This window comes from Tamandua tetradactyla, chromosome 20 (assembly GCF_023851605.1).
Source record: "Tamandua tetradactyla isolate mTamTet1 chromosome 20, mTamTet1.pri, whole genome shotgun sequence".
Classification (NCBI taxonomy): Eukaryota; Metazoa; Chordata; class Mammalia; order Pilosa; family Myrmecophagidae; genus Tamandua; species Tamandua tetradactyla.
The window spans coordinates 18,067,496-18,094,656 of NC_135346.1; the positions used below are offsets into that span (position 1 = coordinate 18,067,496).

The 27,161-nt window shown below is 37.0% G+C and overlaps 1 protein-coding gene and 1 non-coding gene across 2 annotated transcripts in view; both read left to right on the forward strand.

The window, feature by feature from the left end:
* Positions 1-27,161, forward strand: part of KDM3B (lysine demethylase 3B) — an 80,231-nt gene that overhangs the window by 44,500 nt on the left and 8,570 nt on the right. The window contains exons 12-15 of the mRNA XM_077138586.1: positions 19,645-19,752; positions 20,788-20,915; positions 23,541-23,820; positions 24,566-24,822. Of these exons, the coding sequence (XP_076994701.1) occupies positions 19,645-19,752; positions 20,788-20,915; positions 23,541-23,820; positions 24,566-24,822 (773 nt within the window). The remainder of the gene's footprint in view (positions 1-19,644; positions 19,753-20,787; positions 20,916-23,540; positions 23,821-24,565; positions 24,823-27,161) is intronic.
* On the forward strand, positions 8,797-8,903 carry LOC143665091 (U6 spliceosomal RNA). The gene has a single exon (XR_013166763.1). It is a non-coding gene; the product is annotated as a U6 spliceosomal RNA (small nuclear RNA).

Consider the following 27,161-nt stretch of genomic DNA (forward strand, 5'->3'; position numbering starts at 1 on the left):
AATTTCTCTTGCAATTTCTTCTTTGACCCACTTGTTGTTTAAGAGTGTGTTGTTGAGCCTCCATGTATTTATGAATTTTCTGGCCCTCCGCCTATTATTGATTTCCAACTTCATTCCTTTATGATCCGAGAAAGTGTTGTGTATGATTTCAATATTTTTAAATTTGTTAAGACTTGCTTTGTGACCCAGCATATGGTCTATCTTTGAGAATGATCCATGAGCACTTGAAAAAAAGGTGTATCCTGCTGTTGTGGGATGTAATGTCCTATAAATGTCTGTTAAGTCAAGTTCATTTATAGTAATATTCAGGTTCTCTATTTCTTTATTGATCCTCTGTGTAGATGTTCTGTCCATTGATGAGAGTGGTGAATTGAAGTCTCCAACTATTATGGTATATGTGTCTATTTCCCTCTTCAGTGTTTGCAGTGTATTCCTCACGTATTTTGGGGCATTCTGGTTCGGTGCATAAATATTTATGATTGTTATGTCTTCTTGCTTAATTGTTCATTTTAATAGTATATAGTGTCCTTCTTTGTCTCTTTTAACTGTTTTACATTTGAAGTCTAATTTGTTGGATATTAGTATAGCCACTCCTGCTCTTTTCTGGTTGTTGTTTGCATGAAATATCTTTTCCCAACCTTTCACTTTCAACCTATATTTATCTTTGGGTCTAAGATGTGTTTCCTGTAGACAGCATATAGAAGGATCCTGTTTTTTAATCCATTCTGCCAGTCTATGTCTTTTAATTGGGGAATTCAGTCCATTGACATTTAGAGTTATTACTGTTTGGATAATATTTTCCTCTACCATTTTGCCTTTTGTATTATATATATCATATCTGACTTTCCTTCTTCTACACTTTTCTCCATGTCTCTCTCTTCTGTCTTTTTGTATCTGACTCTAGTGCTTCCTTTAGTATTTCTTGCAGAGCTGGTCTCTTGGTCACAAATTCTCTTAGTGACTTTTTGTCTGAGAATGTTTTAATTTCTCCCTCATTTTTGAAGGACAATTTTGCTGGATATAGGAGTCTTGGCTGGCAGTTTTTCTCTTTTAGTAACTTAAATATATCATCCCACTGTCTTCTAGCTTCCATGGTTTCTGCTGAGAAATCTACACATAGTCTTATTGGGTTTCCCTTGTATGTGACGGATTGTTTTTCTCTCGCTGCCTTCAAGATCCTCTCTTTCTCTTTGACCTCTGACATTCTAACTAGTAAGTGTCTTGGGGAACGCCTATTTGTGTCTAATCTCTTTGGGGTGCGCTGCACTTCTTGGATCTGTAATTTTAGGTCTTTCATAAGAGTTGGGAAATTTTCAGTGATAATTTCTTCCATTAGTTTTTCTCCTCCTTTTCCCTTCTCTTCTCCTTCTGGGATACCCACTACACGTATATTTGTACGGTTCACATTGTCCTTGAGTTCCCTGATACCTTGTTCAAATTTTTCCATTCTTTTCCGAATAGTTTCTGTTTCTTTTTGGAATTCAGATGTTTCATCCTCCAAATCACTATTTCTATCTTCTGTTTCTTTAAATCTGTCATTGTAGGTATCCATTGTTTTTTCCATCTTTTCTACTTTATCTTTCACTTCCATAAGTTCTGTGATTTGTTTTTTCAGTTTTTCTATTTCTTCTTTATGTTCAGCCCATGTCTTCTTCATGTCCTCCCTCAATTTATCGATTTCGTTTTTGAAGAGGTTTTCCATTTCTGTTCGTATATTCAGCATTAGTTGTTTCAGCTCCTGTATCTCATTTGAACTATTGTTTTCTTCGTTTGACTGGGCCATATGTTCAATTTTCTGAGCGTGATCCGTTATCTTCTGCTGGCGTCTGGGCATTTAGTCAGATTTCCCCGGGTGTTCGACCCCACAGCTTGAAAGATTTTTCTGCGCAATCTCTGGGTTCTGTTCTTCCTATCCTGCCCAGTAGGTGGCGCTCGTGGCACACGCCTGTCTGTGGGTTCCACCAGCGAAAGTTGCTGTGGGTCCCTCAACTCTGGAAAACTCTCGCCGTAGGGGAGGTTCGGCAACCGAAGCGTCTTGGAAGAATGCCAGCCGGCCCGGGGTTCCAAACGCGGGGAGGGTCGCCGGCCGTCGCAGCACAGGAGAGCGTCCGGCCAAATTAGCCAGTCGGCCCGGGGCACCAAGCGTGGCGGGAGGGCGCCAGCTGTCGCAGCCCGGGAGAGTACACTGTTCCCAGCCGACGGGGGAGTCACGTGTTTGGAAGGGATCCCCCGGTCACTGTTCTCCGCAGTCTGGGGATTTCCGACCCAACTATCCCAGTTGTTCCGGGGGGCCTCGTGTGGTGGGGGCACCAGCCGCCGCGGCCTAAGGGGACCGCCTGTCCAATTCTACCAGCTGGTCCAGGAAGGTGGAAGGGAGGGACTCCGGTCGCTTGCCGTCCCACCCAGGAGAGCCCGTGCCCCTTGGTGATCTCACCGGAGCTGGTTCTCCCAGATAGTCAGCCGTTCCAGGATGGGGTACGCTGTCCCTTTGATCTCCCTCGTGGTTCCGGGAGCTGCTCTGTATTATCTCCACTCCCCCAGTAGCTGTTCTGGAGGAGGAAAGGTGAGGGCGGCAAGGCTGTCGAGGCTGGTGGCGGAGGAGCACGGTGAAGGCGTGGTGGTTGGAGAGCAGCCGGAGCAGGAGGGGGAGGAGAGGGGAGAAGGAGGGCGGGCGGCTCGGCTGCTGCGGGGCTTGGGTGCCGCGCGGCGGGCCGGCGGAGAAAGAGAGGGGAGAAGGAGGGCGGGCGGCTCGGCTGCTGCGGGGCTTGGGCGCCGCGCGGTGGGCCGGCGGAGAAAGAGAGGGGAGAAGGAGGGCGGGTGGCTCGGCTGCTCATTTTTAGTCTTTTTAAAGATAGTTGTTTAAAGGAAAAAAAGTAGTAGGAGTATGTTCTGTATTGTGGGGTTTATAATATATCGAAAATGAAAATGTGTAACAACATAGCAAAAATTGGGAATTTATAAAACTTTAGTTTTGCAAGGTTTTCGTACTTGTATAAAAATGCTATAGTAGTTAAAGATTAAGACTAAAAGCCCAACAGCAACCTTAAACAATAATTAGGTATAGTGAATAAGCCACGAGTAAAAATAAAATAAAAGTATAAAGAATTCTCAGTTAATTCAAAAGCCAGGAAAGCTGAAACCACAAAAAAAAAATGGGTCAAATAAAAACAAATAGCAAGGTAGTAAATTTAAACCCAGCAATATCAATAATTGCATTAAATATGAATAGTCTAAACATGCCAATTAAGAGGCAGCTATTGTCAGGTGGGTTAATAAAAAGACCCACTTATAATATTGTCTACAGGAAACCTACTTTAAATAAGAAGACACAGATAGGTAATCTCATAATGGAGGGAAAAATACTCAAAAGGATATTAAGGCATTAAAAAGTTGGAATATAGGCTTTATGTCAGTGTTAAATCTCTTGAACTTAAGGTGGTTACATAAGTGAAGACCTTAGATTTGGAAAATGTACATGGCAGTGTTAAGTACTCAAGGAGAAGTGTGATGTATGCGCTACTCTCAAATGTTTAGAAAATTGATAAATACACAGACAGGTAGATGGATGGATAGAATTCTACAGCAAATGTAGCAAAATCTTAAAATTGGTAGATCTGGGTATTTGGTAGGGGAGCATTACAGTGGAGTTATCTGGATGGGTTTGTTTTTTTAAATTATTTTTATTGTTGCTGGATAGGTTTTGTATTATTTTTGCAACTACCCTAGAAATGTAAAGTTATTTCAAAATGAAAATCTTAAGAAAAATTTGAAGATAGAAAATGTTACACCGTGACTAACATTATCAAAAGAAAGCTAGAATGCTAGCCTCTCATATGGGAGACCTGGGTTCAATTCCCAGCCTGTATTATCGTCCCCCCCACTGAAAAGAAAGCTGGAGTAACAGGACTGTATTGATCAGACAAGGTAGATTTTAAGAGCAAAGAATATTAGTAAGTATGAGAAGAGTAATAAAGGGGTCAGTTCATCAACAAGGCACAATCCTAAATATTTATGCACCTAATTACAGAGCTTTACAGTATATGAAGCAAACACCAATAGAACTGAGAGGAGAAATAGACAAATCCATATCTATAATTGGAGATTATAAAACCCTTTTTCAGTAATTGATAGAAAAGTAAACAGAAACTAAAAAAGGATATAGAAGACTTAATCATCAATCAACTTGACCTAATTGACACTCCATCCATCAACACTAGAGTGCGCATTCTTTTGAATACACATGGAACATTTATCAAAATACACTATATGTGGGCCATAAAACAAGCTTCAACAAATTTAAAATAAATCATATAGAGTATGGCCTCTGACTGTGATGGCATCAAACTAGAAAACAACAGACAGAAAAGAAAATTGTGTAAACACTTGTAAATTAAGCACCACCACACTTCAACATAATCCATGTGTCAAAGAGGAGGGTGAAAAGAAAGGAAAACTAAAGGAAATGCTGTAGTAATCAAAACAGCCTGATACTAGCACCAAGGACAGACATTTTAGACCAGTGGAATTGAAGTGAGAGTTCTGAAATCAACCCTAGCACTTATGACCACCTGATTTTTTTTTAACTTTTTTTATTAATTAAAAAAAAAAATTAACAAACAAAACATTAAGATATCACTGATGTTAGTTCAGTGAGACCATACAGTATTTGTCCTTTTGTTTCTGGCTAATCTCACTCAGCATAAAGTCCTCCAGGTCCATCCATGTTGTTACATACTTCATAACTTCTTTATTTTTTTTATTTTTATTTTTTTATTAATTAAAAAAAATTAACAAAACATTTAGAAATCATTCCATTCTACATATATAATCAGTAATTCTTAATATCATCACATAGTTGCATATTCATCATTTCTTAGAACATTTGCATCGATTTAGAAAAAGAAAAAGACAACAGAAAAAGAAATAAAACAATAACAGAGAAAAAAAAAGATTATACATACCATACCCCTTACCCCTCGCTTTCATTTACCACTAGCATTTCAAACTAAATTTATTTTAACATTTGTTCCCCCTATTATTTATTTTTATTCCATATGTTCTACTCTTCTGTTGATATAGTAGCTAAAAGGAGCATCAGACACAAGGTTTTCACATTCACAGAGTCTCATTGTGAAAGCTATATCATTGTTCAATCATCATCAAGAAATATGACTATTGGAACACAGCTCTACATTTTCAGGCAGTTCCCTCCAGCCTCTCCGCTACATCTTGAACAACAAGGTGATATCTACTTAATGCATAAGAATAACCTCCAGGATAACCTCTCAACTCTGTTTGGAATCTCTCAGCCATTGACACTTAGTCTCATTTCACTTTATGACCACCTAATTTTTGACAAGGGTATCAAGCCTACACAATTGGGAAATAATAGTATCTTTAAAAAATGACATTGGGAAAACTGAATCTCCATTTAGAAAAGAATGAAAGTAAACCCTTACCTTACAGTTGATGCAAAAATCAATTCAAAATGCATCAAAGACCTAACTATAAGAACTAGAACTATAAAACTCCTAGAGGAAAACTTAAGGAAGTACCTTGTATTGGGAAATAGTTTCTTAGATTTTATAGCAAAAGCATGAGTGAAAAAAGACAAAATAGATAATAGTAGGGACTCATCAAAATTAAAAGCTTCTCTGCATCAAAGGACTTCATTGTGAAAGTAAAATCACAACCTACATGATGGGAGTAAATATTTGAAAACCATTTATCCAATAAAGGTTTTATATCTGGAATATGTAAAGAAATCTACAATTCAACAACAACAAAAAAACAATTTAAATATGAACAAAATACTTGATCTCCAAAAAAAGATAGCACAAATAACCAATAAGCACATGAAAAGATGTCCAGTATCACTGCTATTAGGGTAATACAAATCAAAACCACAATGAGATTCCATTTCCCATCCACTAGAATGGCTACTGTTTTTAAAATGGAAAATTAGAAGTGCTAAAGAGGATGTGGAGAAATAGGAACACTCATTCATTTTGGTGGGGATGTGAAATGGTGCAGCCGCTATGGGAGAAAGTTTGATGGTTCCTTGAAGTCAACTGTAAAATTATTGTATGATCTAGCTATCCTACACCTGAAAGAATTGAAAGCAGGGGCTTTAACAAATATTTGCACGCCAGTGTTCATAGTGCCATTATGCACAATTGCTAAAAGATGGAAGCAACCCAAGTGTCCATCAACCGATGAATGGATAAACAAAATGCAGTATATACATACGGTAGAACATTATTCAGACATAAAAAAGAATGAAGTCCTGATACATGTGACAATATGGATGAACCGTAAAGACATGTTGAATGAAATAAGCCAGACACAGAAGGACAAATAAGCAGACTCAGACTCTAAAACAGCTTATCAGGGGCCAGGGTAGGGGTATGGAATAGGGAGTTACTGCTTAAATGGTACAGAGTTTGTATTTGGGATGATGATAAAATTTGATTATGGATGGTGGCACAACATTTGGTGATGGTAACATAGCATTGTGAACATAATTTATGGCACTGAGTTATATACTTGAATGTGCTTTAAAGGGAAAAATTTATATATGTTATTAGACTAAATTTTTAAAAGACCCATAGGATTATAGTACAATTATGAAAATGTTCTTTCATCAATTGTAACAAATATGCCACACTAATTCATGATGTTAATAATAGGGTATTATATGGGAACACTAGGTAATAAAGTAAGTCTCAGTAAATTTAAGGAGATCAAATCATAGACTATGCTTTCTATATATTAAGGATTAAATTAGAAGCAGAACGATATCTGGAAAAATATAAATATTTGGAAATTAACAACACAATTGTAAACAACTCATGGATCAAAGAAGAAAACACAAGATAAATTAGAAATTATTTTGAAATGAATGAAAATAAAAATATATCAACATTTGTGGTATGCAAATAATGCCATGCCTGGAATGGGAAGTTATAGCACTAAACACCTGCATTAGGAAAGAAGAAATGTCTTAAACGTATAAGGTTCTGCTTTAAGAAATCAGGAAAAGAAAAAAAAGCACAATTTACCAATATCAGGAATGTGAGGACCTCAATGTAGATCATTTAAACATTAGAAAATTAAAAAACAATGAACAATCTTATGCCAATATATTTGTAAAATTAGACATAATGAACAAATTCCTTAAAAGACACACCATCAGAGTTCCTTGAAGAAGAAATAGGTAGCCAAGTTGAATTTATTGGTTAAAAATCCTTCCAACAAAGAGAGCTTGAAGCCTAGATGGCACCCTGAGTTGCACCAGTCATTTGAGGAAGAAATTATACCATTCCACAAAAACTCTTTCAAAAATTCATTTTTTTTCAAAATGTTGATGTTTTTCCCTGAGAGATAGCTAATTAAAGGGCAGATTCAACTTTCTTGGAGCTCTGGAGGATGATTGAAACAGGAGAGTGACTCTCCAAATGCTGAGTTGAGTTTTTGTTTGTTTGTTTGTTTTTCAAAAGCCTATAGAAGGTACAAGGGCAGCAGCAAAGCTTGCCAGTCCACCTCTTTCCCTACGCTCAGATCTACAGGGATCAAGAGACAGCAGCAGCTTTCCAGATTGGACACCTGCTGTGGTCATTCACCACAGAGCTAGCCACAGCAACAGCTTAGAGTCCCGTGCACATTCAGGGATAGCAACCCAAGACCACATAGACCCAAAGTGGGGCCCTAACAGTCAATGCATGAGCACATGCAAAAAGTACTTCCCTGGAAACTAGAGCTACCTATGCTGAAATTACTGATAAACTGTGCAGACTCCCATCCCAGACTCTTTTTTTTTTTTAATTATTTATTTGTATTGCTATATATTATATATTCACATACCATGTAATCAAAAGTATATAATCAGTGGTTCATAATATCATCATATACCTGTGCATTTATCATCACAATCTACCTTTTTTTTCTTTTTTGTGAAAAATAACGTATCTATAAAAAAGCAATAAATTTCAAGGAACAGTGTGGAACCTGACCCCGGGCCAGTACCTGACATCATGGAAATGAGAAATCATTCTTGACCAAAAGGGAAAAGAGAGAAATGAAACAAAATAAAGTCTCAGTGGCTGAGAGATTTTAAACAGTCAAGAGGTTATCCTGGATGTTATTCGTAGTTTCTGGTGTATTAGAGTAGCTAGAGGGAAGTACCTGAAACTGTTGAGCTATGTTTTGCACATAGTGTGACTGTGTGGTTGTGAAAACCTTGTGTCTGATGCTTCTTTTATCCAGGGTATAGACAGATGAGTGGGAAAAAAATGAAGATTAAAAATTAGATAAGGGCAGGGCGATGCAACGATGGCTCAGTGGCAGAATTCTTGCCTGCCATGCCGGAGAACCAGGTTCAATTCCTGGTGCCTGCCCATGCAAAATATATATACATAAATAAGGGCAGTGCAACAGTGGGTCAGTGGCAGAATTCTTGTCTGCCATGCTGGATACCTGGGTTTGATTCCCAGAGCCTGCCCATGCCAAAATATAAATAAATAAACAAATAAATAAATAATTAGGGGAGATAAATGGTAAAAATTGTATAGATTTAAATACTGTGGGTCAATGAGAGGGAGGGGTAAGGCTTATGGAATGTATGAGTTATTTTTTTCTTTTTCTGGAGTGATGCTAATGTTCTAAAAATGATCATAGTAATGAATATACAGCTATGCAATAATATTTTGAGGCATTCCTTGTATGATATGGGTAGACTTTATGTGTCTAAGTATTTCTCAGCAAAAATATTTAGGAAAATATATAGAAGCAAATGAGGTGCTCACTTGAGCAGCACATATACTAAAATTTGAACAATACAGAGAAGATTAGCTTGGCCCCTGCATAAGGATGACATGCAAATTCATGACACGTTCCATATTTTTTTTAAAGTTGAAAAACTGATCAGAGTTTGAGTAGAAATATGAATGAAACTGATCTGAAATAGGATTAAGATAAATCAGAATACAGGGTAAAAGATGATATGGTCCAAAGTTTAAAATTTCAACTTCTGTATGAGACCAAAGGGAGACGTTTATTTAGTGCAAAATTCGTATTTTGTATGCAGAAAGCACCCTTATGCCTCCTTCTAGTCAGTGCAAACCCCTCCAAAGGCAACTATTATTTTGATGTCTCTCACCATAGATTAGGTTTGCCTGTTCTAAATATATATATATACTTATATATATATATATGTCATGAGACATGCTGCTGTGTATAGTTGCAGTTCATTCTTTCTTATCACTGCATAGTATTCCGTGGTGTAAATTTAGCACTGTGTATTTGGGTTAATGGACATTTGAGTTGTTTCTAGTTTTTTGACTGTTACAAATAAAACTGCTATGAATGTTCTTTAAAAAATTTCATATTTTGGGGAGTGCATTACCTAATTTAACTTGTATGGTCAGTTTAGTTGAACACCATAAGTACATGGAATTTTGAATAGGGCCTGAGATGTAGTTGGTTTGTCCAGGTTAGTGTAATGCCCCAATATATCCCAGAGTAATTTGGGCAGTGAAGAAAGAAGTATTTGCAAAGTCCCCTTGGAGGAATGAGGAGAAAGGAGGAAATATTCAACTTCCCCATTTGGAGAATTTCTGATTTTCTCACAAACAATGGGGTCAACCAGATCAATAGACCCAAGCCCTCAATCTTGGGGTTCACCCCTATGAAACTTACTCCTGCAAAGGATACGCTAAGCCTACTTAAAATTAGGCCTAAGACAAAATAAAGTGTCAACGGCTGAGAGATTCTAAACAGAGTCAAGTGGTTATCCTGGAGGTATTCTTATGCATTAAATAGATATCACATTTTTAATCAAGACGTAATGGAGAGACTGGAGGGAACTGCCTGAAAATGTGGAGCTGTGTTCCAGTAGCCATGTTTTCTTGAAGATGATTGTATAATGATATAGCTTTCATAATGTGACTGATTGTGAAAGCCTTGTGTCTGATGCTCCTTTTATCTACCTTCTCAACAAACAAGTAAAACATATGGAATAAAAATGAATAATAGGGAGAACAAATGTTAAAATAAATTTAGATTGAAATGCTAGTGATCAATGAAAGGGAGGGCTAAGGGGTATGGTATGTATGAATTTTTTTCTGCTTTCTTTTTATTTCTTTTTCTGAATATATGCAAATGTGCCAAGAAATGATCATGATGATGAATATGCAACTATGTGATGATATTGTGAATTACTGGTTATATATGTAGAACGGAATGATCAAAAGTTAAGAATGTTTGCATTTGTTTGGTGTTTTTTGGTATTTAAAAAAAAAATTTTAATTATTAAAAAAAAAATTAGGCCTAAGAGTCAACCCCCAGAGAACCTCTTTTGTTGCTCAGATGTGGCCTTTCTCTCTAAGCCACCTTGGCAGGTGAAATCCCTGCTCTACCCGCACCCCCGGTGTGGGATATGACTCCCAGGGGTATAATCTCCATGGCAACGTGGGAAAGAACTCTTATGATGAGCTAGGGCCTGGCATCTTGGGATTGAGAAAGCATTCTGGACCAAAAGGGGGAAGAGAGAAATGAGACAAAATGCGTTTCAGTGGCTGAGAGATTTCAAACAGAGTTGAGAGGTTATCCTGGAGGTTATCCTTACACATTATATAGATATCCCTTTTTAGTTTATGATGTATTGTAGTGGCTGGAAGGAGGTACCTGAAACTGTTGAGCTGTGTTCCAGTAGCCTTGATTATTGAAGATGATCATATAAAGATATAACTTCTGTAGTTTGACCTTGTAATTGAAAACCTTGTATCTGATGCTCCATTTATCCAGGTGAACAGATGAATAAAAAAAATATTGATAAAAAATAAATAGGGTGGATAAGGGGTAAAAGAAATTGGGTAGATGGAAATACTAGTGGTCAATGAGAGGGATGGGTAATAGGTATGGGATATATGAGTTTTTTCTTTTTTTATTACTTTTTCTGGAGTGATGCAAATATTCTAAAAAATGATCATGGTGATGAATATACAACTATGTGATGATACTGTGAGCCATTGATTGTACACCATGTATGGAATGTACGTGTGTGGAGATTTGCCAATAAGATTATTAAAAAAAAAAAAAAGAAACAAGTGAGAAAGTGATGATCACCAAAGATCAGCTATAAACAATAGGAAGCTGCAATATAAAGAAAAGAGGAACAGCTATAAACAATAGGAAGCTGCAATATAAAGAAAAGAGGAACAGCTATAAACAATAGGAAGCTGCAATATAAAGAAAAGACTAATAACAAGTATAGAAACTGAATCATTGATCAAAAATCTCCCAAGATAAAAACCAGCAATTGGGATGTTTACCAAGCATTCCAAGAAGAATTCATGTCATTATTGCTTTATCCAGAAAATTGAAGGTGTATAAAAAACAATGGGAAAATGGATACAAAATCATGATTCAACTATATGTTGTTTACTCATCTAAGTAAGCTAAAGACTTACCTTAGAACCAAAGACAACTAGGTTGAAAGTAATAGGATTAAAAAAAAGTACTACATGCAAGTAGTAACCAAAACAGAGCAAGGGTAGCTAGCTTTACATATCACATAAAAATAAAAAACTTACACGAGAAGGACAGTCTATATTGATGAGGGTCAATCTACCAAGGAAAAATAACAGTCATAAATATTGTTGTGCCTAACCACAATGTCACACAAAATATGAGGCAACATTGACAGCTGAAGGCAGATATAAACAATTCTACAATATACGACTTCAGTACACGTTTTTCATTAATGTATCGCACACCTAGACAGAAAATCAATAGTGAAGTAGAGGAATTGCCAATATTATGAATGAACTCAACCCAACAGACATGTATAGAACACTACACCCAAAGCAGCAGAATAACACATTCTTCCTAGTCCACATGGATCATTCTCCAGGAAAGAACATGTTAGGTCATAAAACAAGTGTCAGTAAATTTGAAAAATTTGAAATTACATAAAACATCTTCTCTGACCACAGTGGAATGAAATTAGAAATCACTAACAGGGAAAAATGGAAAATCCACCAATATATGAAAGTTTAACACCAGACTCTTAAATCATAAATCAGTAGGTCAAATAAGAAATCATAAGGGAAAGCAGGAATTATTTTGGGATGAATTGAAACAAAAACAAAATTAAAACACAAAATTAAAACAAAAACATACCAAAACTTATGGGATGCAGCAAAGGCAGTGCTTAGAAGAAAATTTACAGTTCTAAATGCTTACATTTACGAAGAAGAAAGATCCCAAATCAGAGATCTAAACTCACATCTGGAGGAACAAAAAAGTAGAGCAGACTAATCCCAAATTCAGCAGAAGGAAGGAAATCACAAAGATTAGAGCAGAGATAAATGAAGTAGAGAATTTTTAAAAAAATAGAATCCATGAAATGAAAAGTTGTTTCTCTGAAAAGATCAATAAAATCGAAAGACCTTTAGGTTGGCTAATAAAGAGAAAAAGAGAGAAGACCCAAATAACTAAAGTCAGAAACAAAAGGGAGGATGTTACTACCAACCTCACAGAAAAATAAAGAGGATTATAAGCAGATACTCTGAACAATTACATGCCAATAAATTAGATAACTTGGATGAAATAGAGAAATTCTTAGAAGCATGCAAACCACCTATGCTGACACAAGAAATAGAAAGTCTCAGTAGACTAATAACAAGTATAGAAGCTGAATCATTGATCAAAAATCTCCCAAGATAAAAACCAGCAATTGGGATGTTTACCAAGCATTCCAAGAAGAATTCATGTCATTATTGCTTTATCCAGAAAATTGAAGAGGAAGGAACATTTACCAATTCATTCTGTGATACCAGCATCACCTTAAAACCAAAGCCAGATAGATACCTCAGGGAAAGAAAATTACAGATCACTAGTCCTCATGAATGTTATGCAGATATCCTTGATAAAATACTAGCAGACTAAACTAGCATACACACCATGATTAAGTGAAATTTCACCCAAGAATGCAAGAGTGGTTCAGCATAAGAAGATCAATTAATGCAGTACACCACATTTTGAACAGTGGACAAAAGGCGCATGATCTTTTCATTTGAGGAGAAAGAGCATATGACAAAAACCAGCACCCTTATTGATAAAAGTACTCAAAAATTAGGAATAGAAGGAAACTTTCCTTAATATGATAGAAGGAATAAATGAAAAAACTCACAGCTAATATTATGTTGGTGAAAGCTAAAAGCTTTTCTTCCCCTTAAGATCTGGAATAAGACAAGGATTTCCATTGTCCCCACTGTTAACTCAACATTGTACTGTAAGTTCTAGCTAGAGCAGTTAGGCATGAAAGAAAAATAAATACGTCCAAATTGGAAAGGACAAAGTAAAACCTTTCCTGTTTCCAGATGACATAATCCAATCTGGAAAAATCCTCAGCAAGGCTACTAAAGCCAATGAATTCAGCAAAGTGGCAGGGTACAAAATCAGTGGTGTTTCTCTGCACTAATAATAAACAGTCTGAAGAGGAAATAAAGAATTCCATTTACAATAGCAACTAAAAGAATGAAATATTTAGGGATAAATTTAACCGAGGAAATGGAACTCATACATGGAAAACTAAGAAATTGCTGAAAAAGATTTTTAAAAAACTAAATAAATGAAAGGACATTCCACCCTGATAGAGTGGAAGACTAAATATTATTAAAATGTCAATTCTACCCAGAGTTATCTTCAGATTTAATGCAATCCCAATCCATATTCCAACAGCCTTCTTTGCAGAATTGGAAAATCCAATTAACATATTCATATAGAAGGGAAAGGGGCCCATAGCCAAAACCATCCTGAAAAAGAATAGCAAGTAGTAGATCATTTTCCACTTGACATATCCATTGGCATTTATTATGGTCTCCAGTGATAGAACTGGAGAACATAACATGGTGGTAAATACAGGATGGAGCACATACTACAAAAATATGAAAAAGTCCCTGGAAATTCACACGCTGCTTTCAAAGAGGACTTCTATGGGGAAATCTTAAATGTGGTATCATTAGCTACCTCAGACCAGAAAAGAACTTTGACTCCTTAGAGTCATTTATTTCAGCAACTCAAGGTAGTATTGAAGAAGCTACAAAACAACTAGAATTGCCAGAACATTAGAAACTCAAAGAAGACAATTTCTTACAGTTTTGTAAAAGCAAAATAATGAATGCTGCTGAAAAATTATCTTATTTTCTTCATTTGATGTTTTCTAGTGTTTCACTGCTCACAACTACGCAGTCTCATGTTGACTATATTTTAAAAGTCAATCATTTTCCTATTGGCTCTGAATTAGTTTTAACAGTACAATAAAATTACTATATTATGCTCCAACTTTTAAATTAACACGATACTAGAAAGATTCATTTAAAAATCAAGATTCTTTTTTATATAATATGTTGATTAAAAACTCAAAGCTTTCTAAAATGTACCACTTGGAATATCTTATTTTTTTTAACATTTTTAAAATTTGTACATTTAATCACTATCATTATACACTCTAGGCATTCCTAGATTACACCATCTCAACCTTTATCATCTCTCTTTCTTTGTGATTTCATTTATGCCCCAGCCCTCCTCCCTCTATCATTCTCATATGCAGCTTCATTCAGTGTTTTAACATAATTGTATTACAGTTAGGTAATATTGTGCTGTCCATTTCTGAGTTTTTATATTCAGTCCTGTTGCACAATCTGTATCCCTTCAGCTCCAATTACCCAATATCTTACCCTATTTCTATCTCCTGATGGTCTCTGTTACGAAGGAAATATTCCAAGATTATTCACTAATGTCAGTTCATATCAGTGAGACCATACAGTATTTGTCCTTTTGTTTCTGGCTAATCACACTCAGCATAATGTCCTTAAGGTCCATTCATGTTGTTTCATACTTCATAACTTTATTCTGTCTTACAGCTGCAAAATATTCCATCTTATATAAATGTCACAGTTTGTTTAGCCAACTGTTGATGGACATTTTGGCGGTTTCCATCTCTTGGTAATTGTTAATAATGCTGCTATAAACATTGGTGTATAAATATCCATTTGTGTCCTTGGCCTCGTGTCCTTTGAGTAGAGATAGCATATAGGTGGGTCCTGTTTTTTAATCCATTCTGCCAGAGTATGTCTTTTGATTGGAGAGTTTAATCCATTACCATTCAGTGTTATTACTGTATGGGTAGTACTTTCTTCTACTATTTTGCCTTCTGGATTTTATATGTCATATCTAATTTTCCTTCTTTTTACCTTTACTCATAGTCTTCCTTTTTACACTCTTCTCCACACCTCTGTCTTCTGTCTTCGTATCTGTCTCTGTTGTTCCCTTTAGTATCTCTTGCAGAGCTGATCTCTTGGTCACCACTTGGAATATCTTAAGTTTTTTGTGTTGGAAATAAAATGTGTTTGAGTGTGGGTGAAAGGCACATCACTAAGTTTGAGATGTGATGTATGATTCTTGTGGTAAAATACCAGTATGTATGTACTTGTATAACCTGTGCTGCTGAACAGACAAGGCTTGTAGAAGTAAATTCATGATATAGAGGTTTGGGAGTTTATTATAAACCTAAGAGGAGAAATCCAGACTTTATATCATATACATGAAGATTTAGGAAATTTCATTTTGGTCATTTCCTTCTTGAGTTGAAATCACTGTACTCTGTTCTTTTTCTTTTAACTTATTTTTTATTGTGAAATATATATACAAAAAAGCAATAAATTTCCAAGTATATTTAAACAAGTAGTTATAGAGCAAATTTTATTTGGTATGGATTACAGTTCCATGATTTTTCATTTTTTCTTCTAGCTCCTACAAGACACTGGAAACCAACAGAAATAATATAATGATTCAGCAATCATACTCATTTGTTAAATCCTATCTTCTCTGTTATACTCCTCCTCTTTAAATAACACATATATATATATAAAGGCAATAAATTTTAAAGTACAATGCAACAATTAGTTGTAGAACAGATTTCAGAGTTTGGTGTGGGTTACAATTCTACAATTTTAGGTTTTATTTCTAGCTGCTCTTAAGGTACTGGAGGCTTAAAAGAAATTTCAGTATGATGATTCAGCACTCATGCTTATTTGTTAAACCCTACCTTCTCTGTATAGCTCCACCATCACCTTTGACCCTTCTTCCACTCTTTAGGGGTATTTGGGCCATGCCCATTACAACTTGTTCATGTTGGAAGGGGCTTTCGATAATATGGGATGGAGGAAGGGCTGGCCCCTCTGCATTTCAGGACTTTGTCTGTTCCAGGGACCCATCTGGAGGTTGTAGATGTTGGAAAGTTACTAGTGCATGGAACTTTTGTAGAATCTTCTATAATGCCTAGGTATTCTTTAGGATTGGCAGGAATGGTTTTAGTTACGGTTTGGCAAGTTGTGATAGGTAGCAATGTCTAACTGAAGCTTGCATAAAAGTGACCTCCAGTGTAGCTTCTTGACTATATTTGAACTCACTCAGCCAGTGATACCTTGTTTGTTACCATTATTTTTCCCGTTTTGGTCAAGATGGCATTGTTGATACCACGGTGCCAGGGCCAGGCTCATAACTGGGAGTCATCTCCTGTGCCGCCAGGACAACTTTCATGCCTGGATGCCATTTCCCACATAGTGGGGAGGGCAATAGTTTCACTTACAGAGTTGGGCCTAGGGAGAGAAATGCTACGTGCTTATGAGCCACAAAAGAGGTCCTCCAGAGGTGACTCTTAGACATACCTATAGGTAGGCTAAGCTTCTCCACTACCTACATAAGCTTCACAAGAGCAAGCTCTGTTCCGTTTTTTTATAGGCCTGCCTCAATTCTAAAAGATCTTGACTCCTTCCACCAATTTTTTTTCGTGTTTTAAGACAATGAAAAAATGCGTGTTTTTCAAATTTGTAGTTCTCATCTTCTGTTGTGTAAAACTTTTCTCCTTTTTAAGAAGAAATATTCTTGTTCTTTAACACTTTTCTTGGTTGATTCTTTTTTTTTTACATGGGCAGGCACCAGAAATCGAACCCAGGTCCTCTGGCATGGCAGGCAAGCATTCTTTTTTTTTTTTTTTTTAAATACATAATCTTTATTAGAGAAGTAAATTTTATTTCATAAGGATGGCTGTGCTTCTGCAGATCAGCAGTTAAGGTCGTGATAATTTGCTTGTTTTTATTTTTTTAAAGGTAAGCAGGCACTAAATATATGGCTCAAGAAACTAATCGTAGGTATTCAAATTATAATTATTTGAAACTTGTGATTGCAGAAAAGTAAGCAAAAATACATCAATAGAGGTGCAGAAGTAAATCACTGTTTTTTTTAGGGCAATCACAGTATGATATATTTTCTCTATCCAGTGGTACTTACAGAGCAATCTGAAGACCCCTGCGGGTTCCTGAGGCCCTGTCATGGCCATATGTCTGTAAGGTCAACTATAATACTGAGATACTTTTGCCTTTTGCACTTTCATTTCTTCACAAGTGCATGGTGGAGTTTTCTTGAGGCCGCATGGTGTGTGCTGATGTCATCAATCTGATGACTAATGAATGCACTCTGGTATATTCCCGTGTTTAAAATTTTTGTTTTAATTTCTAATGTGGTAAATACCTATTGCTATAAATCGCATAAACAACAGGCAAGCGTTCTTGCCTGCTGAGCCACCGTGGCCCGGTTGATTCTTTTTTTCCTTTAAATGATTGACTTTCAAATTTTGTTTTGTTTTTCTATTAGGATAGCTTACAACTGTACATTTACAGGAGGTTTAATTTATCTTTACCATTCCATCCTTTTACTATATGAACAGTGATTGTCATACATTGCACTTTAAAAAAAAAAAGTTGTTTAGGTTTCTTCAAGATTTAACTGAACACATAGCAGTTCATTAATAAATAGTTGTTTCTTAAAGAACACAAAATGCTTGGGATTCCCCTCCCCTGAAAATATTTAAGAGCCAATTAAAGAGTGAAAGAGCCAAGAAGTTACTTAGTTTTCATATAATTCTGTTCCTGAGAAAATCTAAACTCTGTGGTTATATAAAAAATTCCTGTAGCTTGAAGAAAAACATAAGTAATAAAGTTCTAGTTAAATAATCTTCATTTCATGCATTTTCCTTACTGCCAACTATATGATTTTTGGCCTGTCAAGTCTTTTTGTTTATATTGGCAGAAATTTGAACTTAATATTTGGGAAATTAGGGTTACAGATTGCTTTGGCCTCCTGAAATAGTACATCATGTTCATTTTAGCACCTGATTTACTGATATAGGAGGGGCAATATATAGAAGATAATGTTTAAAATGAAAATAACTCATTATAAATCACTTTTCCCTAATCTACATAAATGAATTAGAATAAAATATATAGAAAAGGTCTAAAATTCACACTGGGTTAGGGGAAAACATGGAGAAATTCAATTGTATGTATTTTACTTTATGGTGCATGATTCTGTGGCAAACAGTGCAGTTTGTGACATTTTTTATTTCTTCATAAATATATTTAGAAAATGTAATTTAATGTTAGAAATGAAATACTTGAACAAAAAAAAAGATACCTGAGAAAAAAAAAATCAGACCACAGACTGAAAAAAATATTTACTAATCACTTATTTGCTAAAGGACTTGTATCTATAACATATAAAGACCTCTTATAACTCACAAGGCCAACAACCTCAATTTATAATGAGCAGAATAGATACTTCACCAAAGAAGATATATGAATGGTAGAGAAACATGAGAAAATCTTTGTTAGTCATTAGAAAAATATGAATTGAAACTATAATGAAATATACAACATACCCACTAGTAACACAAGAAATTTTAAAGCTGACAGTACCAAGTGCTGGCAAAGATGTGGAGGAAATAGAACGCTTAAATATTGTTGATGGGAATGCAAATTGGTACTATCAGTTTGGAGAACATTCTAGGCATATCTTTTAAAGTTAAGCATACACTTACCATGTGATTCAGCATTTCACTCCTAGGGATTTCACCCAAAAAAAGTGAAAAAAGTATCCACACAAAGACTTACACATGAATGTTTACAGCAGATTTATAGTGGCCAAAAAAAGGAAACAATCCAAATACCTAATGGCTGATGAAGAGGTAAACAAATTGTCATATATATACATATCATGGAATACTAGTCAGTCATAAAAAGGAAAGAGTTCTTCATACCCAGAGCAATATTGATGAATCTCAAAGGCTTTATGCTAAATGAAAAGAGCCTAACACAATGATTGCCTATTTTATGGTGCCATTTATATAAATGGCACCATAAAATTCTAGAAAAAGCAAAACTTTGTTAGTTGATTATTGATGACCCAAGGCTGAGGGAAGTGTATTAACTGCAGAGTGCTTAATGAAACTTTTTTGGGGGGTGGGGGCTGGCATGGATAAAAATGTTCCTTCTCATGATCACTGGAGGTATATATGCAGCTGTATATACATTTCTTGAAATTCATTTAAGTGCACACTTCAGATTATTGCATTTATTTCATACAGATTATATCTCAGTATGGCTGATTTTTAAAACTTTAACTGTTTCCTTCTTTGGCTGGAGGGAAAATTGTGTTCCTTAGTTAACTGAAACTCCCACTCACTAGAGGGATACATCTTATGACCCTCATAAAATAAATGAGGCCATTTCATTTCTGTTTCAGAGACAGAGGAGATGGGTGATGAAGAGGTTTTCTCCTGGTTGAAGTGTGCAAAGGGACAGTCACACGAACCAGAGAATCTCATGCCCACACAGATCATCCCTGGTACAGGTAAGAAAACTCCTTTTTTTAGATATATTAGAAAAAAAATTTTTTTAATTGTGATAATACTTAATATATCACAAAATTTGATGTAATGGTTTATCTCAGCCTGATTATTTTTAAAGCCTCCCCAGATTTCTCTGAGAATCTGGACCTTTAGATGTGTGTTAACTTGCATGCTGCCACTTATCCACCTTGCTTCCCTTTTCAGTCAGAGGGATTGATCATTGTTCCAGATTTCATTTCATATTTCTATGGTTTGTGGGATCAGAATGGAAAAAGGCAGTACCAAGGCTTCCAGAAAGACTTCTTGTTTAAGGATTATGAAAATCCAGGTGGAACTATTTTGCCCTCTAGAATCTGTGAGAAAGGCAGCTTAAAGGAATGGGAGGTTATGTTTTTGTTGCAGTAAGTCTTTGTGCCCAGGCTTCCATGTTAACATATGTATATTGAAGATAGTGAATTTGTATTCTACTACCTATTCTCCTCCATGTAAGAAGGCTTTGGAGGACACCCCCTGATTGCTTTATTCTTCAGTGTTCTAAGCAGAAGGGTTCCTAAGAGCAGTGGTACAATGCTGGCTGCCTTCTGTCCCAAACATTGGTTAAATGTGTAAAGTTTGCATTGGTGTATTTTATTTTTTAAGTATAACTTAAAGTATACAAATCTGAAGTGTACAATTAAAAATTTTTACATACTCTTGAACATTAAAAAATCTACCCCTAGAGTTCCTCCTGGATGACACCTTATTAATGTTTACTAGAGGAGGAAGAATGTAGTTTAGAGTTAGAGTACACAGAACCTTTAGTGCTAAACGTGGGTTAAAGTATTAGTACTTCCATTCACCAATTATATGTACGTGAGCAAATGACCTAACTTTATTGTACCTCAGTTTCATTACCAAAAATTGAGAGTAAAAGCAATACCTCATTGAAATATGGTAAGAATTAAGGGAGTTAATGTATATAAAAAGGTCCTTAGCACAATATCTGACACATACAAACATTCCAATGTTAATTGTCATATCTTATCTTTTTTTCCCAGCTCTTTACAATATTGGAGACATGGTACATGCTGCCCGGGGCAAGTGGGGAATTAAAGCAAATTGCCCTTGTATTAGTCGGCAGAACAAATCTGTGTTGAGACCTGCTGTCACCAATGGGATGTCACAGGTAAAGTGGTGCGTGGGGTTAAAGCTATACATGAGGTTTAAGTTCTTAGTGCCAGGAAATGCCCCATTATCACTTCTGTTGTTCTAGGCCAATATAGGAATTCCTGGGGAATTAGGGAAAGGGTAAGCCTTTCTAGAGAGAATCTCAAAAGAGTTACTCAAGGGAATTTAATTCTTCCTAACTAAAATGGGTTTCTCTTCATTTATCTTTAATATAATTCAGGCTTGGTTGTTAAATAGCAGCAAGAGATCCTTTGCATCTTGTCAAGATTTATATACTTCAGGGTCCTTGAGTGGGTGAAGAGTATACAAAAGGTTACTGGGAGCACTGTTGGTCTTCTTTGTCCTCTCTGTTTGTGTGGTCCCTGTCACTTGGGGTCATCTTAGCAGCAGAGGACAAAAATATGGAGATTGACCCACCAAACTGGTTTCATTCTACCCAGAAGCAGTCCCAAACTTCCAGAGAGAGGGTCATTCTGGTTTGGTGATTACTGTTTTGAACGAGAGGTTCTAAAAACAACTGTGAACATTTGGAAGCCATTTTCTAGAAACATCACTAATGTGGTCAATGATAAGAAGCACTTGGGTTAATGCTGAATGATCTGGAGATATATTTGCAATAGAGTTGACATACTAGAACAAATCATTTAGAAAACTCAGTAATAGAATAAATATTTATTGAGCAAACACTGTGCTGAGCCCTTTGCATATGCCGTGTAGTTTAATCCTCAATACAGCTCTATGAGTTAAATTTGTAATCACCAATTTTAAGATAGGGCAAGATGGCACCATAAGAAGGTTAGAATTTAGTTAATCCTCTAGTGTAGCTAGTCAATATCCAGAAACTGTTTGTGACACATCCATGACCAGATATACATCATACACCAGTATGGGGCAGGTAGAAGGGCCAGAGATCACACCATAGAACTGTGAGTAAAGCCCTGAACCATGGAAGCTGGTTCCCCTCCCCCAAGGCAGGCTGCTGGAGACACTTCATGTAGGGGAAAAGCAGCAGATTCTACTAGGAGGAAGAGTAGGTAGATCAATCAAGCTCCATTTGTGGTTTAATTGGCAAATTTGAACTGCTCACTTAAGCTGTGAGCACAGAATAAACCCAGAGAAGGCAGGAAAGTAATACTGAGGTCTCTCTCTCAGCAGAGAGGAAAAGAGGCTGACAAAGAAGGGGGGGGGGAAGGAACCTTCTGGAGTCAGCCAAGCGCTCAGAATACTGGAAAAGGGCTGTGCCCCTTCATAGAGCCAGGTACCTACTCTGGCTCCTAAGTGGTGACCCTTGGGGCCTGGGGACTGGCTCTGAAAAGGGATTTTATTTTATCCCCTCCCCCTCCCCTTCTTTTTAAGTGTTCTGAGTGACTCATTAGAGAAAGCCTCAGGCATTTTCCATTAGCCCTGACCCAGGCAAGGGAGGAGTTAAGATAGGTTTGAGAGTCAAAGTAGCAAGTCACGGGAAGGATGTAATTCCCTAAAGGGTATATCTTTCCCAAGAAGGGGAATGGGGCCCAGCTCAAGTGGAGGCCTGCTTTCAAAGAAGTCAGACCCTTGGGTTGGGGTATCAGAGACAGCTTAAGCCCATCTTCCACCTCAGCCTCTGTCTCAACGACACCCTTGGCAGGCTGAGAATTGAAGATACCACACCACTCTAGGCTGCTGAGGAGCTGCAGGCTGACAGTCGCCACCTGCTGGGCAGGATAAGAAAAGCACAGAGTCAAGTGGCTCCATAGGAAAGACAAACCTGCTGGGTCTCCTCTGGGAAACTTGATACTGATTATACCCTCCTTCTGAGACCCGGGCCTGCCTTCCTTGGGAAAATCTGATTGGGGTCAGTCATATCTGAGGAAACCCTCAAAAAAATGATCCATATAGGCAAGGCAAGATCCAGAAAAACAAGAGCTGAAAAATTCTCAACAGTTGAATAGAAGGTATGCTGGAGGTCTAGAATAAGTTGAACTGAACACCAGAAAACAGAGAACAAATCCAACCAACAAGAAAACCTTAGGTAAAAGAATGAAAACAACCTCCAAAATAAGTTAATTAAGGAAATCAGATGCTGAGACACCAACAAAAAATTATAAGCCGTACTAGGAAAATCGAATATGGCCCAAAGGAACAAACTAACACTTCAAATGAGATACAGGAGTTAAAACAACTAATTAATGTTCAATCAAAAGTGTTAAATTGAGTCAAAAATCGTATCAAAAAGTTGAGAGAAGATTTGGCAAAAGTAATGAAGGATATAAAGAAGACATTGGGCAACCATATAGAAGAACTCGAAAGCTTGAATAATCACCATTTTACCATTGCGGAAATTGAGTCTCAGGATGCGGAAATTGAGTCTCAGGATACTAAACAAAGCCCTATTTTATTTTAGACTATAAATATAAAATCTCATTCACTGTTCTTTCACAGAACCTAGCATAATTTCTTACATGTGTTAGGACCCAATAATATATATTGAATTAATGAATGGATGAAATAGCAGTATATATGGGATTGTTCTCCTAAAATTGTTCTTTGTAGACCACTTTACTGTCAGCAGCCATTACTATTTCAATTTTATTTTTTCTATCAAAGGATAGCACCCTAACCATATTCACCTTCTGTTCTTTAGCTTCCTATCATGAACCCTAGTGCCTCTTCTGGAAATGAAACCACCTTCTCAGGTGGAGGAGGAACTGCTGTGGGAACAAGTTCAGAGCCTGACCACATTCCCAAAGCCGACAGTACTGACATCAGAGCTGAAGAGACTCTGAAAGCAGACAGTTCGGCATCAAGTAGCAATAGTGAGCCCAAAGCCATCAGGCCCCCCTGCCCTGACACAGCCCCACCCTCCTCTGCCCTGCATTGGTTGGCAGATTTAGCAACTCAGAAGGCTAAAGAAGAAACAAAAGGTAAGATAAACATAGACCTTTTCCCCACCTGTGAGTGGAACACGTGGATTTTTCTGGGATTCTTCAGATTCACACATAACCATCCACATTTATGAAACATGCCACTTGCTTTCTCTGGCTGATCACACAAGATGAGGAAATCTCTTTCAACTTCTTTCCAGAAGTGGAGCTTTTTTTTTTTTTTGGCACATCCCTAGGCCCCACCCCCAACTTCCTTAGTCAGAATTGATACAAACTTCCCAGATGGTTCTCTTAAGCAGCCAAGGTTTAGAGCTAGACTTAGAGCAGTAGTTTTTGGTATACATAAGAATTTCCTGGGAAATCTGTTAAAAATACGGATTCCTGTGCCCCACCCAGGACTGTTAAATCGCAATCTCTTTGAGCAAGACCAAGGATCTCCGTTTTTAACAAGCACTCTGGACAATTCCAATATATGTGTTCTGGAGACCTGTTTGAAAACACATTGACTTAGAAAGTTAGGGAGACAAAAAGACGGATGGGAATAAAAGAATGTTTGAAATCCAGATCTGGAACAGACAGGAAGAAGTAAAAAAGCCTCTCTTGGGCCATGAGACTTCCCATATTCATAGCTGGTCAGGCTTGGCCCAGACAAACCATATGCAGTTTGGGGGGCAGAGAAGGGGAAAGAGTCTTCCTTCCTGCTTGGCTGTTTTCTAGGAGTCATTTGCCTGCTGGGTATTATTCCTTGTTGTGTCTAATGCTATTCCCGGTTATATTCTTACAGAAGCAGGGTCCCTGAGGTCGGTGCTCAGTAAAGAGTCTCATTCACCCTTTGGGCTGGATTCGTTCAACTCCACTGCAAAGGTCTCTCCGTTGACTCCAAAGCTTTTTAACAGTCTGTTACTGGGTCCCACTGCCTCCAACAACAAAACTGAAGGCTCTAGCCTTCGAGACCTCCTCCACTCCGGGCCCGGAAAGCTTCCTCAAACCCCTTTGGACACAGGCATACCCTTCCCCCCGGTCTTCTCTACATCCTCAGCAGTAAGTGTCCTCTCTACAACTTCAGCCTTTGCTGCTTTTCCGTGAAAGAGCCAGCAGGGCTCTGATAACAGGTTTAAAGGGTAATTTGGTCATTTGTGTTCTCTCCGTTGTCTGTCCTGCTAACACATCTCTTTTACATTAAGTTTCGGGAATGTTTGAGGTCCTTTTTAAGTAGTGAACCCTTTGTTCCATGTTAGGAAGTCAGTAGAAATTGAGACATTGAAATTTTTCAGTCATCAGCAGAAAAGTTTATTACATTGATCACTTTATTTTCTTGACAATATTAGACCTATCTAATTTTTTTTGCTCAGATAGTTTTATTCTCTTGGATATCTACTAGATGTCTTAAATTCACACATCTAAGACTTAATTCCTGATCTTCTGCCCATAGGCATATTTTTCCTTTAATTTTCCTCTCTTGGGCAGGGGTATCCCCATCCTTCCAATTGCTCGTGACAGAAATCTTGGAGTCATTTGGGACTACCCTTCGTAACATTTCACATCTAATCTGTCAACACAGCCTTTCATGTGGGTCTTCAAAATGTATTGAGAATACACCCATTTCTCATCAACTCCACTACTTCTTCTCTGTCCTAAGCCAACATCCTTTCTTGCCTGAATACTTGCAGTAACCTCCTTAAAGATCTCTTAGTTTCTGCTCTTTTCACTCCACAGTTAGATTTCAGCACAGCAGCTGGAGTGATCCTTTTAAAATGTTAAAACCAATCATGTCACCTTTGCCTAAAATCCACCAAGGGCTTCCTAAGTTCTCTCATAATATAATCAGAGTCCTTACAATGGGTTACAAGGCCCTAACCCTGCCTATTCCTGTCCCACTTCCCTCTCTGACCTCAACTGCCACTGTCTCTTGTTCATGTGGCTTCACCCATATAGGCCTCTTTGCTCTTCCTTAAATATATGTCGTTATGCTTCCTCTTTAGGTCCTTTGCACTTCTTTTCTCTACCTAGAACTCACTTTCTTATATAACCACATGGCTTGCTTCGTCATCAACTTCCTTTCCTCCCTCCTCAGTAAACCTTCTTAGATTACCTTTTTTGAAAGTCCATCACACTCCCATCCTCATACCTATCTGTTTTCTCTGCTTTAATTTTTTCCATAGCACTTATTACCATCTGACCTGTATGTTTTATTTATTGTCTGTCTCTCCTCTCCTTAAAGGCAGTGACTTTTTTACTGTTTTATTCGCTTTCTTATCTCTAGAGATATAGTACTTGAATATATTATAGACAAATATAGCTGTTTGGTAAACATTTGTTGAAAGAAAGAATTCATTCACAAGTACAAAGTGTAAGAGATATTAAAAGGCTTATAGTAAAAAGTCTCCTTCCCTCCCCTGTCTCTCAGCCACTCATTTCCCTTTGTGAAGGTTATCATTGTTTTCTTAAGTATCCTTTCAGAGATACTGTGATCTGTATATATGGTTCTTTTTACACAAATGTTTTATACCTTACTTTTCTGTTTTTCATTTTATATATCTCAGATCATTTCATATAAATACATATACATCTTATCATTCTATTTTATGATTAATGGCCAAAATTTGTTGACCTGTGGGTGGTTAAGCTCTGTACAATTTGGGTTATTTCCCCTTTGGATAAGTGATTTAAAAAAAATTACTTTGGACTCATTTTGTTTCTACTTGTTCCTACCCCCAGTTCTTTTTCTTTTTTAATTTTCCCAGAACATTAAATGATTACATGCACTTTATAGAGATAGTGATTAATGATACTCCAGGCATAGGATTACCATATTTACAGAAGCCCCCTTCCCTCCTTTGGTTTTGTGACCTGAGGTATGTCAGTTGCATCTCTGGGCCTGAGAGATTTTTGAGGGCAAATGGGGGGTGGGGGATGGAGTGCACAGTAATCAAACCCGGTCTCCCACGTGATGGGCAAGAATTCTACCACTGAACTACCCTTGCACCCCTGGGCCTGAGAGATTCTTAATGGATGATAGTAGGGGAAGAACTGGGGAGTTAGGAAACTACTTTAAAATATAGTTCCTCTTGACATTCTGGTATTCCCCTTTACTAGGGTATACTTCCTAGGAGAAAAGCACTGCCTTGATAGGTTGTTTTAATTATTTGATTGAAGTATTGTATCCCTTAGGCGTGCTGGCCAGAAAATATGTAGAACCCCCAACTTAAATGATCTCTTTCACTTAGCTACGGCATTTTTTTATCCCTGCAATCTACATGTATATGCTTATACAGGGCTGAATGACAAATATATTTTTAAGGTCTCAGTTCTCTGGAGGCAGAGGGCATCTTTCTGTAATTCTCTTTCATAAATGGAAGGCAAAGATAAAGAATAAGGGA